The sequence below is a fragment of the Marmota monax genome, unplaced genomic scaffold, assembly GCF_021218885.2.
Source record: "Marmota monax isolate L192 unplaced genomic scaffold, Marmota_monax_Labrador192_F-V1.1 WCK01_AAM20220418_F8-fsc00238, whole genome shotgun sequence".
In the NCBI taxonomy this organism is placed as follows: domain Eukaryota; kingdom Metazoa; phylum Chordata; class Mammalia; order Rodentia; family Sciuridae; genus Marmota; species Marmota monax.
The window spans coordinates 332,911-350,979 of record NW_026693175.1 but is presented as its reverse complement, the minus strand read 5'-3'; the positions used below and the strand labels follow the sequence as shown (position 1 = coordinate 350,979).

At 38.8% G+C, this 18,069-nt stretch overlaps 1 protein-coding gene across 1 annotated transcript in view; it reads left to right on the top strand.

The window, feature by feature from the left end:
- The window catches only part of LOC124100414 (zinc finger protein 678-like), a 31,405-nt gene that overhangs the window by 1,613 nt on the left and 11,723 nt on the right, over positions 1–18,069 (top strand). The window contains 2 exon segments of the mRNA XM_058583021.1: positions 14,170–14,363; positions 15,550–15,676. Of these exon segments, the coding sequence (XP_058439004.1) occupies positions 14,235–14,363; positions 15,550–15,676 (256 nt within the window). The 5' untranslated portion in view covers positions 14,170–14,234.

Below are 18,069 nucleotides of genomic sequence, written 5' to 3'. Positions count from 1 at the left end.
GCACTAAATTCCTGATGCAAATTTCCTAGAATTCAGGCTGCCAAGTAGCCACTGGAAGATATTTTGAACCATTTCTAGAAATAAATGAAATAAACAGGGATCTGTAGATGGACTTTCTGGTGCATGCCTAAAATCCCCACAGCTGGGGAGGCTAAGGCAGGAGGATTGCAAGTTCAAAGCCAGCCTAAGCAACTTAGCAAAGACCCTAAGCAGCTGAGTATGACCCTTTCTCAAAATAAAAAATAATAAAAGGACCAGGGACATGATTCAGTGGTAAAATGCTCATGGCTCACTTCCTGGTACAAAATAACAACAGTGACACAAAACCAAACTAGGGACTTGTGATTTTAACCCTTTTTCTTCACTCCTTGGGGGGATTGTAGTCTATGGAAGTGCATGCACACCAATGTGAAGCCACTCCTCTGTGATGTAGGGAGATACACACACAATTGCTATCTCTCCCAAAATTTGGGGGCTTGAGATGTAGTCCATTGAATGGAATGAGTTAAAGTTGGGGTATTTGGTACATGGTCCGATTTCTTAGAGAAAGAATTGGCAGGCCTTGCGTTTCTACTGAGGAGCTGGAGGAATGGGTGCAGGAAGTGCTGCACTCCCACTTGGGCTTCCTGTGGTGAACTGTGTTTCCCTGTTAACTCTGGGGCTGGCCACATAGAAGCTCAGCTGTTAGCAACAGCAGTTTGCAGAGTTTGTTGGCAAATCCCTTCTAGGGATAAATTGGGACCCTGGAGATTTAACTCTTCCTCTGCTCTCATCCCAGGGAGTGAAGCCCAGGGATTGTGGATAGCCATAGAAAACCACCATTTTTTCCTCTGCTCGCAATAATTGTGTCTATCTAGTTCCTTTCTCTCTGAGCACCAGATAAATTAAGATCCAAACTTACAAGCGATTTACAGTTAAATATACTATATTTATGACCCCAATCTTCTCTGCTCAGGGTGACACTGGATTTGGGGTATTCTGTCTCGATTATATGCAGATGGCTTAAGGCAGAAATCATACTTAAATGTGCCCCAAATTTTCCTGCTTATCTGATGGTAGATATTTTCTCAGTTGTCCACTGTATATAAGTTTCTGAACTCATAATTTATGAGTCTGTTTAAGAGGGTCTCCAAACAGGAACAGATGTTTTGAGAGTCAAGATAGAGATTCAGGGCCACTTATTCTGCTCTATTTTGAATATCATCCTACTTAACATCTGCTTTGGGGGGGTACTGTGCCATAATCTCAGAGCTATACCCATGCTGCACACAGACTGCCAGTGATCTTTGCCTCCAGTTCTAACATCTACCTTTAGGTTGGGTTGTGTCAGTCATTCACACTAAATACTTTCCTTGATGGAGTTGGATGTATGTAGGGCCTTCCATTGCATTTAACAATACAAATGATATTTATGTACATATGTATTTATCTATGGAATTTCTGTGATTCTGAGTCTTTATTTTTGCAATACTGTAGTTTAATACTATATATTAGTGTCAGGTAATGATATCTGCTTCTTTTCCTCTTACAGTTCAGAGATCTCTTGACTAGTTTAATATATATTTAACTTTCCAGAAGAATTTTAGAACTCTTTGCTTTGGTCACTTCTTCAATTAAAACAAAACATGCTGAAATTTTTCTTGGGGGGTGGAACTTTTTTATTCTATATTTTTTATTTATTCTGATTAGTTGTACATGAGAACAGAATGTATTCTGACACATTGTACACAATTGGGGCACAAATGCTCTTTCCTCTGGCTGTACATGATGCAGAGTTACATTAGTCGTGCAATCATACATGTATCTAGGGAAATAAAATCCATCTAATTCCACATCCTGCCAGCCTGCCACATCTTCTTCTGCCACTTTCCATGTTCTGTACATCTTTTCTATGTGTTAAATTTCCTAAGTTACGAGAAGCTTGTATACATAATAAAGTGTTTTCCTATATTCTGAATAGTTATATCAGATTATTCAAGATTTTAGGTAGTTGTAGGTCCCCCAATTTATAGAAAGTGGATAAGAGGTATAAATGCTATCCCAGGGCTTGTGACTGGATTCCCAGTTAGGTGAAATCCTGCAGGTTTGAGCCCCAAACTTGTGATATTTCTACTGGCCAGGGTCAAAATTGAATTATTTATTGGATAACTGGTTTTTAGTACATTGGTTGATATTCTGCAAATTCACACTCTTTGTTGTTAGAAGTGTTTGTAGAAAAAAGAGAGAAGGGAAATTGCATGGAAATGGAAGGAAACCCTCATTATTATACAAAATTACATATAAGAGGAAGTGAGGGGGAAAGGGAAAATAAAAAAAAACAAGAGAGAGAAATGAATTACAGTAGATGGGGTAGAGAGAGAAGATGGGAGGGGAGGGGGGATAGTAGAGGATAGGAAAGGCAGCAGAATACAACAGACACTAGTATGGCAGTATGTAAAAACGTGGATGTGTAACCGATGTGATTCTGCAATATGTATAAGGGGTAAAAATGGGAGTTCATAACCCACTTGAATCAAATGTATGAAATATGATATGTCAAGAGCTTTGTAATGTTTTGAACAACTAATAATAAAAAAAAGAAAAAAGACATTATAGGTTAGCACCTTAAACAGACTATAGCTATGTGTTGTTCATTGGTGAGAATCATGATCCTGAAGAGTGAGCATTTCCACACTGTGAAAAAGTTACATAGTGTGCATTAACCTCACAGGAAATTCTCCTCAGCTGCTCAGGATGTCCTCATTCACTGCTTAGGAATGACCCATGGAAGGTGCAGCTTTACAATAAGAGTGTTTTCCAAGTGCATTAATACATTGATTCTAATGTTTCAGTTTCCCTGTGACCTGTGAGTAAAATAGGCTACTGACATGCTGTTTTTCTGTTGTCTCTTTCATAAAATCTTGATGCCATACAATTCCAGTTTGCCCATGTATTTGAATTTTTATTTTATGATTTGAGATTAAGATTTTAAATTATGGTTCAAAAAATCTGAGTGAAGGGGTGAAATGCTCTGAAGAAGTCAAGGTAATTCTTTCTGTAAAGCAATACTTTATTTAAATAATGAGAATCTAGACATCCCTATTAGATAAACATGGGCAATGGCAGTTCTGGTGTGTCTCACTGATTTCCTTTTCCTTCTGCACACAGAGATGGTGACAGTCCTGTGACTCGTTTTTTATTGCTCATAATTTTACCAGTACTTCTCAGGAATCATTGGTTTGCTTGGTTGTAGTATTTTGAATTTTCTGTAAATTATTGTCACCATTACTATTCCATTAGGATTATTTTTAAAAGTTTCTTTCTTTTCTATTTTTCTTTTGTAAACCATTTCTTTTCCTCAGTCTGTTGAACACACGATGCTGTACTGCTATCTGGGACTTTATTTTACACAATTGATTGACTCATTGCATTGCTTATGGATCTTAAACAGTTTCAAGTTTGTCTTGATGATATTGACAGTGCCACCTTTATTTGTTCCAAAATATTAATATTTCATAAATGTTTTACACATTGGGAAAAACAGTGGATTGTATATTGTGCATAAATTCAGATTTACTAGTAATGTCAGTGAAATTTGTCAACCAGCGGACACACATGAATGCATGTGTATTTGTTCCTATGAACATTTACACTTATTTCTTTTTTTAAAAAAATTTAGACATTGATGAATCTTTATTTTATTTATTTATTTATATATGATGCTGAGAATTGAATCCACTGCCTCACACATGTTAGGCAAGTGCTCTACCACTGAGGTACAACCCTAGCCCTACCCTTATGTCTTTTAATGTCATTTTACATTACTTTTATTAATAATCTATGACATTGAGCATTTTTATTATGTGGTTTTTAATCTAAAATAATTCCATCATTTTATTACATTTAATTACTTTGTGTATTTATTACTTTCTCCTGTTTTTCATATTTTACTGACAGTACATTTCCCATTTGTATGTCTTTCATACAGATAATTTATCAGGTAGCATAGTTTCTTTTCACTTCATGCTACATTTTTATGGACTTGACTACATTTTAATGGAGTTGAATTTACCAATCTGTTCTTGGAATTCCTTGGTTTTCTTCTATAAATCTCTTACAAGACAGAAGTGGGTGTTGAGCTCCCGAAGTTAAATCCTTAGATTTTAAGCCTCATCTCCAGAGACTGATTAGTTTTGCAGTTACAGATCATCCATCAATCTGGCCCCAGAGCTGGTGGACATGTTTATTTCACTGCAAACAAGTTTTCTGTTTGAAATGTGGGTCAAGCAGTCCTCACCTGAGTTAGCTAAAATGTTTGTTTTCTTGCTTTTAACTCTTTATTTTTAAAAAGTTACTGTTGTATAACCTCCATTTTTATATGTGTTTAATAATTATATTCCTTTGTGTGAATAATTTTTTGCTTTTATGAAATAGACCAAAAGAGAAAGTGTCCAAAGCCTTGGTCATCCAGACACCAGCCAGGCCTGGCTTGTGTAGTCCTCCCATACTGAGGCCAGATTGGCTGGCTTGAACAACTGAGGTGTGATCAGACACACATGCACACATGGTTCCTTGTCTAGAAGGAAGACACAGGAGTAGCTTCCTAAAGGAGGGTGAAGACAATTCTCCCAGCTCCTGAAGGCAGATGAAGATGTGCAAAAATTCAAATGTCCCTTCTGAGCAACAAACTGGCTGAGAAAAGCTGCAGCCAAGAGTGTGTCACTCTGACATCATTCACCCAGGGTTTGATGTGCCTCCTGGCACTCTGAGTCTGTATGGAGGCTGATGCGCTCCCCAGTCATGGACTCTGGGAGGGATCTGCCCAATCAGGCCTGCACTCAGAAAGGAGAGGATGTCCTTCCATAGTTGCATAGAATTTTGTCTGTCATGCCCCTAGAGCTCTGAAGTCTCCTCTCTTGTGAGGCCCAGGTGGCTCTGCTGGGGCCTATGTCACCCTCTGAGCTGCAGGTCATGTAAGAATTCTAGGAATGGTGTTAAGATACATAGAATGCCAGAAAATGTAGAATCTGCAGATTTTTTAAAAGGGAGAATCAGCTATGGAGGGACTGTCTCCTGCCTAAAATTCACTACAGGTTCAGCTGATCTAGGTTCACTGCTGTGGCATTATGGCCTTTTGAGCTTTCTGGACTGTGGAGTAGAAGATCAGCCAGCAGCTGGAAGCTCTGGGCATTCTGTCTTTACAAAGAGCCATCACTTGGCATCTGTAGATCTCCTCTGTTTGTGCAGAGTACACAAAACATCATTCTGGGAGAAGCCACGTTGGTGGATGTGGTTCCTGTGAAGGAGGCACTTTTTTGACAGCAGACATCAGCTCTTCCTTTCTCCCCAGGGTTGTTCATTTTCTGTGATTCTCCCACAATGTGAGAGGCAGGGTCTCAGAACTTAGACCTTGCCCTCTCTATGGCTGCTCACAGGGCTGACAACAAATCCTTTATTTTAGAGTTTCCTTCACAGACATCAAAATATCAATTTTCCCTTTATAGTTCACAGGATTATTAACAATTTTACCCCTGCAACATTTAAAGCTGACACAGTATTTTAATTGCCATTGTCCCTATGTAATGTATAATCCTTTTGAAAATGTTTGTTTTCAGGAGGTGAATGTTTCATATGGATGGAAAGTAGAGAATAATCACCAGACTATGCTTTACAGAATCTTTGTGCCTCCTTTTTTCTTTCTTAGGCACAGTCACCTTATCACCATATCTTTGACAACTATATTAATTTATATCTGGGATGTCTCCAAAATCTCAATGTTGAAACATGATCCCCAATTGCAGCAAGGTGGAGAGATAGATTTTTAGACCATAATTGGATAATGCGGGCACGGGTTTCTGTATACTTGTTCATTAATGACTGAATACGCTAGTGGGAAGGGGGCAATAGTTGGAGGAAGTAGGTCACTGGGGTAGTCCTCCCCTGAACAGGATCATCTTCTCCCAGCACCTTCCTCCTCTGCTGCCTTGCTGCCATGAGCTGAACAGCTTTTTTCCCATGCTCTTCTTCCATGATGTGTCTGTCCTGGAGTGAGCCAAACATGGACTGAGTCCTCTGAAAATGAGAGCTAAAATAAATGTTTCCACTTCTAAGTTGTTTTAGCTATTTAGGTCACAGAAATGAAAACTTCACTACAATAGAAACTTTCCTAGGTGGCTTGTTCTTATTTAGTGTCCCATTTTTTTCCCTGGTATTGGATTTCAGAACTTCCTGGGGATGACACTTGATACTTTCAGGGGCATTTCACTTAGATTGTCTATAGACCATCAGCTTCCTTCTCATCTCTTTGTAGATGGCAGACTAAGGATTGGAGTGGAGTCTTGGGGAAAAACTTTTTTTTCCCCTGGGGCTTAGAGGCATCTTTCTTATTCATTTTATCTACATATGTCACCCTTTGGAACATGAATATTTTTTCAAAAACCTCCATTTTATGGAGATTTTTGGTGGCCTATAGATTGGATCATGGTGTTCAGGGGGAAATACAGAACTCATTCTCCTCTCTGCATTTTCTCTGAATTATGAATGCAAGGAGAATATTCCAAAGTTGAAGGAAAACCTTCACTTTTCATGTTTACAGGAAGCCATAATGTACTTCAGTGAGTAAAAATAGGGATAGGAGAATGTTCAAGGTGTCAGGATGAATTGACTTTAACCTTGGGTCTGACCTGTCTATTTTACAGTCAGCTGTGCTGCTTCTGGGCTTGGTTACTTTGAAAATATTTCTTTACTTACTTTATCTTCAGCTTTTACCTAACTGCAAAATACACTTTATTAGTAGAGCTTCAAACATAAGAAAATATATCAAAGCTACAGGATGGAGTTGGATTTTAGAAAAGGAAGTAAGTCTTACTTTACCTTGTTTAAATATTTTATTTGCCCTTTTCTTCTCTGGCATGTTATTTATTGGTTTCTCATGTGCTCTGTATTTTGGGATGTGATTTCAAATAGCATTGTAGGGCTTAACTTTGGAAATTTTACCAGAAATAATAAATAGGAAAAATCTCTGTCCCATTATGGCTGAGAAAAATGAATGCAGTTTCTAAAAATTGAGTGGTAGCTGCAGAGGTGAATTCCAGATTTACCAAGTCATCAGGTCCTCATACATGAAGGCCTGTGACAGTCGAAAAATCATAGATCTTACTATCTGGATATTGCAGCTAATACTAAATTATGTGAGATGAGGTTTGGCAAACCCTAGAATTATTCACATGATTTATGTTTTAGTAAATGACTTGTTATCATGGAGATAGCAATCAAATATTACATTTACTTTCTTAAAAAAGATGGATGTTTTTGCTTTTCTATTTGAGATACGAGTGTAAGTGTTTTATATATTTGTTGCTTTCCATAGACATAATCACTGAGTTTGGTGGGTAGTGTACGCCTTGGATGCCAGCTATTCAAGAGGGTAATGCAGGAGGATTGGCCCTTTGAGATCAGTCTTGAGAACTTAGGGAGACCATGTCTCAAAATTAAAAGTAGATAGGGATACGGATGTTGCTAGTTATAAATCTGTAATTAGTCCCTAGATTCAATCCCTAGTACTAGACAAATCCCACTGACTGTGAATACTTTTATCCATTAAGTAGTGGATCTTTATCTTTTAAAACTAAATGAATAAAAATGGGAAACATAGAAGTTTAAAATCATTGACTTCTAGTTAAATTCATCTTCAGCCTACAAAAGAAGGTCCTTGGGACACATGTATTCAGTTTCTTGAGACCCATATTTTCCAGATATGGGTTTGAATTGCAGGCAGTCACTTCTGAGAAGGTATCCTAGAGAAGGAGGAGGAATATGTAGTTATTTTCCCAGTGTGTGGCCCAGGCCAGGGACAGCATTGAATTTTCTTCCCAAAGTACCTTATACTGGGAATATGCACACCTTTACTCCTGAACCATTCAGGTGGACAGACCACTGGGCAGCATGTGGAAAGTATGCTACAGGACATGTTTTAGCCATTTTGCATTTTGCTAACATGTTTTAGCCATTTTGCTTCCTTTTTTCTCACAATAGTAAACTTTAACCCTTCGAAACACATATGACTATCTATTATAGGAGCCTTTTGTTCTTACACTTTCACCTAAGACATGCCATGCATACATGTCCTGCAGGATTGAAAAAGTTTTCTTTTTCACAAATTAACAACACAAAGTATTGGTATTCTATATTTCTATTGGGGATGTTTTTGGGTCTTCAGATGTTGCTGAAGAAGTGAACCATGCTTTATTTCCTTTCCATCTAGATGCACCATCATCTATAAATACACAAGAGTCAAATAAATACAAATTGAGTGACTGTAAGAATTTGGTAAGTTCTAAAAGAACAGAATGATTAGAAGAGACTCAATCTCTAGAATGCTGAGGAAAGTCTACTGCAATTCCCTATTATGTCATTTTGTTTTGATTTGGCCACTGATACACAACAATGACAATGTGTCTTTTTATGTTGATTGACACACTTGGTACCAATTTGTCCTGTAACAGTTGTTTTAACCTCATTTACTTGATGTAAATGCTGTCTGCTGGATTTTGCTATAAGTTAAATTTTTCTCTTTGTATTTAGGTATCTTGGTAAGATTTTTCTAAATAATCTAAATAAACCACTATCTTTAAAAAGAAACCTTTCTTCCTTAATAACTTTTTACTCCCTTCCCCTCCCATCCTTCTGCCCTATCTAGAGTTTGTCTATTTCTCCCATGCTCCCTCTCTCTATCCCACTATGAATCAGCCTCCTTATATCAGAAAAAAAAAAAAAAAACATTTGGCATTTGGTTTTTTGGGATTGACTAACTTCACTTAGCATTATCTTCTCTAACTCCATCCATTTCCCTGAAAATGCCATGATTTTATTCTCTTTTATTGCTGAGTAATATTCCATTGTGTATATATGCCACATTTTTTTAATCCATTCATCTATTGAAGGGCATCAAGGTTCCACAGTTTATCTATTGTGAATTGTGCTGCTATAAACATTGATGTGGCTGTGTCTCTGTAGTATGCTGTTTTTAAGTGCTTTGGGTATAAACCGAGGAGAGGATAGCTGGGTCAAATGGTGGTTCCATTCTGGATTTTCCCAGAAATCTCCACACTACTTTCCATATTTGCTGCACCAATTTGCAGTCCCACCAACAATTTTTGAGTGTACCTTTCCCACGACATCCCCACCAACACTTATTGTTGTTTGTCTTCATAATAGCTGCCATTCTGTCTGGAGTGAGATGAAATCTTAGAGTGGTTTTGATTTGCATTTCTCTAATTGCTAGTGATGATGAACATTTTTTTCATATATTTGTTGATTGATTGTATATCCTCTTCTGAGAAGTGTCTGTTCAGGTCCTTAGTCTATTTCTTGATTGGGTTATTTGCTTTTTGGTGCTTAGCTTTTTGAGTTCTTTATATACCCTAGAGGTTAGTGCTCTATCTGATGTGTGAGGGGGTAAAGATTTGCTCCCAAGATGTAGGCTCTCTATTCACCTCACAGATTGTTTCTTTTACTGAGAAGAAACTTTTTAGTTTGAGTCCATTCCATTTATTGATTTTTGATTTTAATTCTTTGCCACAGGAGTCTTATTAAGGAAGTTGGGGATTAGGGCCTACTTTTTCTTCTATTAGACACAGAGTCTCTGGTTATATTCCTAAGTTCTTGATCCATTTTGAGTTGAGTTTTGTTCATGGTGAGAGATTAGGGTTTAATTTCATTTTGTTGCATATAGATTTCCAGTTTTCTGAACACCATTTGTTGAAGAGGCTGTCTTTTCTCCAATGCATGTTCTTGGCACCTTTGTCCAATATAAGATAATTGTAGTTTTGTGGGTTAGTCTTTGTGTCCTCTATTCTGTACCATTGGTCTACTAGTCTGTTTTGGTGCTAGTACAATGCTGTTTTTGTTACTATAAAATTTCTTTAAAGAAATTTTCCATGCCTTAGATATTTTCTATTTTATTGAAGTACAAGTTTTCAATATAATTTCTGATTAATTATAATTAACTATAATTTCCTTATAGTTTAAGGTCTGGTATAGTGATGCCACCTGCTTCACTCTTCCTGCTGAGGATTACTTTAGCTATTCTGGGTCTCTTTATTTTTCCAGATGAATTTCATGATTGCTTTTTCTATTTCTATGAGGAATTCCATTGGGATTTTGATTGAAATTTCATTAAATTTGTATAGTACTTTTGGAAGTATGGTCATTTTGATAATATTAATTCTGCCTATCCAAGAGCAAGGTAGATCTTTTCACATTCTAAGGTCTTCTTTGATTTCTTTATTTAGGGTTCTGTAATTTTCATTGTATAGATTTTCACTTCTTTCACTGATTCCCAAGTTTTTTTTTTTTTTGAGGCTATTGAAAATGGAGGTAGTTTTCCTCATTTCCCTTTCTGAGGATTTGTCACTGATATACAGAAATGCCTTTGATTTATGGGTGTTGATTTTATATTCTGAAACTTTGCTGAATTTATTTTCTAGTTCTAGAAATTTTCTGGTGGAGCTTTTTGGGTCTTCTAGGTATAGAATCATGTCATCATAAATAGTACCAATTTGAATTCTTCTTTTCCTATGTGTATTTCTTTAATTTCTTTCATCTAATTGCTCTGGCCAGTGTTTCAAGAACTATGTTGAATAGAAGTGGTGAAAGAGGGCATCCCTGTCATGCTCCAGTTTTTAGAGGGAATGCTTTCAGTTTTTCCTCCACTTAGAAGTATGTTGGCCTGGGGCTTAGTATAGATAGCCTTTATAATGTGGAGATATGTTCCTGTTATCCCTAGTTTTCTAGTGTTTTGAACATAAAGGGGAGCTGTATTTTGTCGAATGCTTTTTCTGCCACTATTGAAATGATCATATGATTCTTATCTTTAAATCTATTGATGTGGTGAATTACATTTATTGATTTCCTTAACCAACCTTGCATCCCTGGGATGAATCCCACTTGATCGTGGTGCACAATCTTTTTGATGTGTTTTTGCATTCAATTTGACATAATTTATTGAGAATTTTTGCATCTATGTTCATTAGATATTGGTCTGACATTTTTCTTTTTTTGATCTGTCTTTGCCTGGTTTTGGAATCAGGGTGACATTGGCATCATAGAGTGAGTTTGGAAGTGCTGCCTCTTTTTCTATTTCCTGAAATAAACTGAGGAGTATTGGTATTAGTTCTTCTTTAAAGGTCTTGTAGAGCTCGGCTGTGTATCTGTCTGGTCCTGGGCTTTTCTTGGTTGGTAGACTTTTGATGGTGTCTGCTATTTTGTCACTTGAAATTGATGTTTAAATTGTGTATGTCATCCTGATTCAATTTGGGCGAATTATATGACTCTAGAAATTTTCGATGCCTTTGATATTTTCTATTTTATTGGAGTACAAGTTTTCAATATAATTTCCGGTTATCTTCTGTATTTCTGCAATGTCTGTTTTGATATCTCCTTTTTCATCACGTATGCTAGTAATCTGAGTTTTCTCTCTCCTTCTCTTTGTTAGCATGGCTAAGGATCTATAAATTCTATTTATTTTTTTTCAAAGAACCAACTTTTTGTTCTGTCAATTTTTTTCAATTGTTTCTTTTGTTTCAGTTTCATTGATTTCAGCTCTGATTTGAATTATTTCCTGTGCTTTTCTGCTTTGGTGTTGATTTGTTCTTTTTTTTCTAGGGTTTTGAGATGCAATGTTAAGTCATTTATTCATTGACTTTTTCTTCTTTTAAGGAATGAACTCTATGCAGTGAACTTTCCTCTTATGTTGAGAGCCGTAGGGGTTCCAAACGCTGCACAGAAGGCAGGGCGCCATCGGAGGGCGAAAGCAGGAGGGTTAGAAGGGCGTCCCCCTCGCCATGCTCCTGGGCCACCCTGAACTTTCCCCAGACAACGCGGACTGACTTTGATCTGGACCACCAGGCACAGGGCGCAGCTGACCAGCCAGCCGCCGCCTCCTGCAGAGCCCGCAGCAGAAGGGGTCCATACTGGCATGCGCACCCTGTCCCATGGCGCTGCCAATAGGCGTTCCCTTCCGGGTCCCTTTCTGCAGGGAGAAGCGGCCCAGTGACCTGTCCAAGTGCAGGAAGTGAATCCGTGTGCAGGAGCCTCCAGATCCTAAGAAAAAGGGTGGCGCTGGTGTTGAGAGCCAGGCCAGGTCAAGATGGTGCCTGGCATTTTTGCCAGACGGGGCGGCTCCTGCTGCCTCCTGTGCCCACTACTTTTGAGTTCTCTGCGGAGTTCCCATTCAGTTCTCGCGGGTGGAGTTCACTTGGGTTGAGTTTGAGTGGGGTTGAAAAATAAAGTTCATTCCTGCTTGAATCTACAAGTGGCTCCTGACCTCCCGTTTTTTTTTTTTTTTTTTGTGCCCAGCCAGACTGCGGCACTCTTAGAACTGCTTTCATAGTGTCCCAGAGATAGTCTCAGGTTAGTCAGAGTGAACCTTAAAGGGAGGGAGCAGCACTCCAACACCCTCAGGTGAAGGGCATCCCTCCCTACCTGCAGCAGGAGTGGGGCGGCTGGAAGTGCAGCCGGTTAAGCTGGGCAGGCTTCCGGTCACGGAGCAGCCTCAATTGCTAACCTTTTGTGGACTTTAAAGGTGATTTAAGATCTTCAAAAGCTAGAGTCCAGGTCAAAAGCCCAACACTGTAGCTGTTGCAGGTGGACGGAGCTCTCTTATTATCAAGGACCACCCAGGGCGGCGCATCCCTGGCGCTGAGGCCCAGAACCGAGAGCCTGACCACCCGCTCCTGTCCCTGCGCACCTCGGCCTGCGCAGACCCCTGGTGGGCGACGTTGGGTTAGATGATGCCGGAGGCCCCACGAGGCTACTGCAGCACCGGCCACACTCCACTGGGCTCTTGGCCGCCATTTGTGCCTCCCGGACCAGGCGACCGGGCAGGCACAGCTGCCGCTTCTGCAGCTGCAGCCATCAACCCACCAAATGGCTTCCCTTGCAACCATGCGCCTTGGCCCTGGGTAGTGAGAGACCTACCACGGCAGTCGCTTCTGGCCTCGCTGCCCTCAACACACCGCAGGGTGTTGAGGCCTGCAGCCACCTTCCTGCGCTTGCGCCCTTGGTAGTGAGAGACCACTGTTCTGGGCAGGCAGCGGAGGGTCCTCGCAGCTCCCTCCTCAAGGAAACAGAGGAGAGCTGCACCAACTATGCTTGTTCACCTTGAGCGTCTGGCAACAGAGCTCGCTCAAGGATGGAATTGCCCATTTTTGCACCGGCTAATAAAAACAACTCCTCACGCCCTATTGTGATGTAAACTAATCAATAAAATCAGTAAGAGTGTAAGTTATAGGTTATAGATTAGTAAAAAATATAGATTATTAAATGATAAGTGAGATAAGACAATTACAAAGCAAGAACTGTCATAGGCCTAAGACTCCATTTTTCTTCCTTCTATATAAAAAAAAAGAGAACAACAACAACAACAAAACTGTTACCAGAGCTGTTTCTGAGACTGAAATGAAAGCTGTTCTTATAAAAATTGTTTTTCTGTACCCACACATTGTACCCCCCTCAGGATGCAGCGGGGGTCGTGGGAGCTGCATCCTGGGTGGGTGCCCTTGAGGGTCTCTATGACTTAGACATAGACTTTCGCCCAAGCCCAGGATGCTGATGTCTAGCTCCTGCTTGGGCCTGGGATGTGGTCAGCGGAATTGCAAAGCTGACTGCCTTTCTTCAGCTTCTGTGCTTGCTTGCTTGCTAACTGGAAAATCCCAGTCCTGCTTAGGGCTGAAGGTTCCACTTACTGTTGTTTCAATCTCTGTGATTGGCTTATCTGCATGTCGCCGAGGAAAGCCCCTGAGTTGTGGTTTCCATCTTGAAGTTCCCAGGATACAGGCCGGGAAGCTGCTGTTCTCCGCAGAGCTTCAGTATCTAGGGTGGGTGACAGTCCCTGACCAGGTAAATAAAGCTCTCATTGATTTGAATTTGGACTCTGTGTTTTCTGAAGTGGCTCCCCATAACAGCCCCACCGTCCTTTTAACAAAGAGACTAGTGCACGCTCTTAACTGGGGGGTGTCCTGATGCTCACCTGAAGTTTCTCTGAGCACCACTGAGTACCTAGCATTAGGTACTCAGTTGAGAGGTCCAAAGTTCAAGGAGGAAGCCCAACTTCCAAGTGTTGGTTGAGATGTTATCATGCTACATAAATGGTTTTCCAGAAGCTTAGGTTTGTTTCTCTTGCTATCCTAGAAGGACAGGCATAAAATACACTCTGCTGCGACTAATGCTGTAGATGGACAGTTAGCTGACACAGGATGAGCCGACTGAGACAGTCAATCAGAGATTACAGAAATGAGGAAAATAGCACGGCCCAGTGGGGCGAGTCAGCTGAGACGGAGAATGGATCCAACAACCAACTGGAGCCCAGGCAGCAGTTTATGTGGGTAGGTACACCAAGGGGGTCAGCGTGAGGAACTGCTTCAGGAAAACAGGATGAAGGTGGCAAAACCACTTGTTTGGGGCTTAGCAGGTCACACCCACCTCCTTTCTACCTCCAGGTGGGCCGTGTTTGAACCTAGGGCTGTCTGAGCCAAGGCAGGGTGTCCATTGGTGGAATTTCACCTTGAGTTCCCACAAAAGAAACTCCCCTGCCTTGTGATGGTGCAAACAAACCCACAATTCATATATGGTCTCAGACATGTGTATGTGACATAAAAATGTCATTTCATCAATCTGTTCTTGTTTCTTCTTAACATGTTTCCATGAGTCTTCTCATTTATGATCATCACTCTGCTCTGAAATATTTTCAAACATTCACACTTTAAATTGACATTAATATTCCCTATTTTTTCTAAATTATAGGTCAAATAAACTTGGGTAAAAATTAGACTCTACCATTTACTGAATATTTGATCAAATGTCATAAAAGATGAATACCATTACTGCTATTGCATTCTTTTGGATTTCTGCATTAGGACATGAAAAACTCATATAGTGAGAAGTATACATTTGAAATGATCAAAAAAGATTGATGTTGATAGTTGCTATTTTAATAAAAGAACATAAATCCTTTAAAATATTTTAACTCAAATTCATCAAGAACTTTTTTCTAAACTGGTTTTTCTCATTGTTATTCAACAGTTTCTTGTGGATCACTGGCACTAGGATCACTAGATTGGAATTACTGCTACATATTCAGAAAATCAGATTCCATCCCAAAAACACTGGACGAGAGTCTGTATTTTAGTAAATCTCTTGATTCATGGTTGTGGATTCAAATTTTGAGAATCACCCTTTTTACTTACCATAACTTTCTTATCTGAGAAATAGACAATTTATCTTATAATTTTAAAATCACAAAGTGTATATTCTTGTGTTGATGCCTTAATTTTACATCTTATTTCATGATAGTGATATCAATACCTTGGTTTTTTGACTCTCAACACTCTTTCCTCAGAGTTAGATAATAGAGATTATTACTTTGTTACAATGTATTTTCTTGTATAATTAAAGTCACTAATCTACTTGAGAGCCAGTTCTACTAAATTTCATTTCATCTTCAGAGAACTTAAAAGCTCTGTGAATGATGATATGGTCAATGTGATATTAATTTGACTAATACTATTTTAGGAACTGTTGACATTCAGGGATGTGGTCATTGATTTCTCTGAAGAGGAATGGGAATGCCTGGAGCCTGCTCAGCAGAATTTATACAGAGATGTGATGCTAGAGACCTACAGAAACCTGGTCTTCCTGGGTGAGCAGAACTTCTCTTCAGAATTCTTAATTATATAATTTTTCCCATGCAGAATATACTTCTGCTCTTCATGAAGGAATTTCAGATTTTTGCTTTCAAAAAAAAAAAAAAAAAAAAAGAAAGAAAAAGAAAAGAAAAAGAAAAAGGCTTGCACAATTTTTGTTACAGAGAAGAAAGTGTTGCTGTCATTACTTTTAGTTCTTAACCTCTCCCTTTCCTGAGGTGATATATACCCTTCACTTTAGATTAGTGGTACTTATAGTAATTCAGTGATATAGAATGATGTGACCTACACATCAAAGTCCAATTTCTCCTCTTTACAGTACCAGAATGAAAGCATCAGTAGTCACAGGGAAAATCACAACAAGTAGTCATTTCATTTTCCAATGAACACATCTTATTGTCTCTAAACCATATTTGCACACCTTCCTCTGGAGCAAAGGAGAGAGCCTTGAGCCATGTTTCCAGGTAGATAGAAATTCATGAAACAGAGGACACAGTTGAGAGGTCCAAAGTTCAAGGAGGCAGCCAAACTTCCAAGTGTTGGTTGAGATGTTATCATGCTACATAAATAATTTTCCAGAAGATTAGGTTTGTTTCTCTTGCTATCCTAGAAAGACAGGTACTGCCTTGTGTTTAGCATGCTTTCAACCTCTTTAATTTTCTCTTCTCCTGCACTGATGTCCCAGTGTGTTCAAATTAACAGCCCAAACACTCCCCTTTGCTTGTGAGGGTCAGCGTGATCTGACAGCATTTCCATTATTTGTGTGTGGGGGGAGGGTATCTCAGAAATCTTGCACATTTCTGGATAACTCTAGGGGAAGCCATTGTAATATATTAGTATCATACAGCAGTTTCCCTAATTTCACTTATACATTTATTCACTGAAGTCTGCTTATTAGAGCTCATTATGAATACTTATAATAGATTTTTTGTGGAATTTTTCTGCCATATAATTAATGTAATTCATAATGGCTGCTCATTTTGGGTTACCAGTGATTATAATTATATAAAAGGGCTTGTAAAATAATACAACCATGGTTATTCAGAATTTTGTTGACTAAATTCCCTCTTTCTTTTCTATTTCTGTTTTATTTTATAGGGTAGATTTCATGTTGTAGTGTAATTTCTCACATCAATTGATTTCTCACATCAATTAATTATGTTTTTTTACCTACATTTTATAATTTGATGGAAATTTTTAATATTTCAGAAATTAGGGCAATGTAATATGAAATTGAGATATGTTGGATCCTTGTTTACGTGGCAATAAAATTAAATTTGCTTCTATTATTTTTATTGTATTGTTAATTTGTTATTTCTATTGCCAATAAAATACATTTGAAATAAAATATATTGTATTTCATAAGTTTTTGTTTTAAAGCATGTTTTTCATATGATAATTTTTGTCACATCAGCTTATGGTCACTTTCATGTAGAATATTCTTTTTTTTTTTAAATTTTTTATTGTTGGCTGTTCAAAACATTACATAGTTCTTGATATATCATATTTCACAATTTGATTCAAGTGGGTTATGAGCTCCCATTTTTACCCCATATACAGATTGCAGAATCACATCAGTTACACATCCATTGATTTACATATTGCCATACTAGTGTCTGTTGTATTCTGCTGCCTTTCCTATCCTCTACTATCCCCCCTCCCCTCCCCTCCCCTCCCCTCCCCTCTTCTCTCTCTGCTCCCTCTACTGACATTCGTTTGTCCCCCTTATATTATTTTTCCCCTTCCCCTCACTTCCTCTTGTATGTACTTTTGTATAACTCTGAGGGTCTCCTTCCATTTCCATGCATTTTCCCTTCTCTCTCCCTTTCCCTCCCACCTCTCATCCCTGTTTAATGTTAATCTTCTTCTCATGCTCTTCGATCCTACTCTGTTCTTAGTTACTCTCCTTATATCAAAGAAGACATTTGGCATTTGTTTTTTAGGGATTGGCTAGCTTCACTTAGCATAATCTGCTCTAATGCCATCCATTTCCCTGTAAATTCTATGATTTTGTCATTTTTTAATGCAGAGTAATACTCCATTGTGTATAAATGCCACATTTTTTTTTATCCATTCATCCATTGAAGGGCATCTAGGTTGGTTCCACAGTCTAGCTATTGTGAATTGTGCTGCTATGAACATCAATGTAGCAGTGTCCCTGTAGCATGCTCTTTTTAGGTCTTTAGGGAATAGACCGAGAAGGGGAATAGCTGGGTCAAATGGTGGCTCCATTCCCAGCTTTCCAAGAAATCTCCATACTGCTTTCCATATTGGCTGCACCAATTTGCAGTCCCACCAGCAATGTACAAGTGTACCCTTTTCCCCACATCCTCGCCAGCACTTGTTGTTGTTTGACTTCATAATGGCTGCCAACCTAACTGGAGTGAGA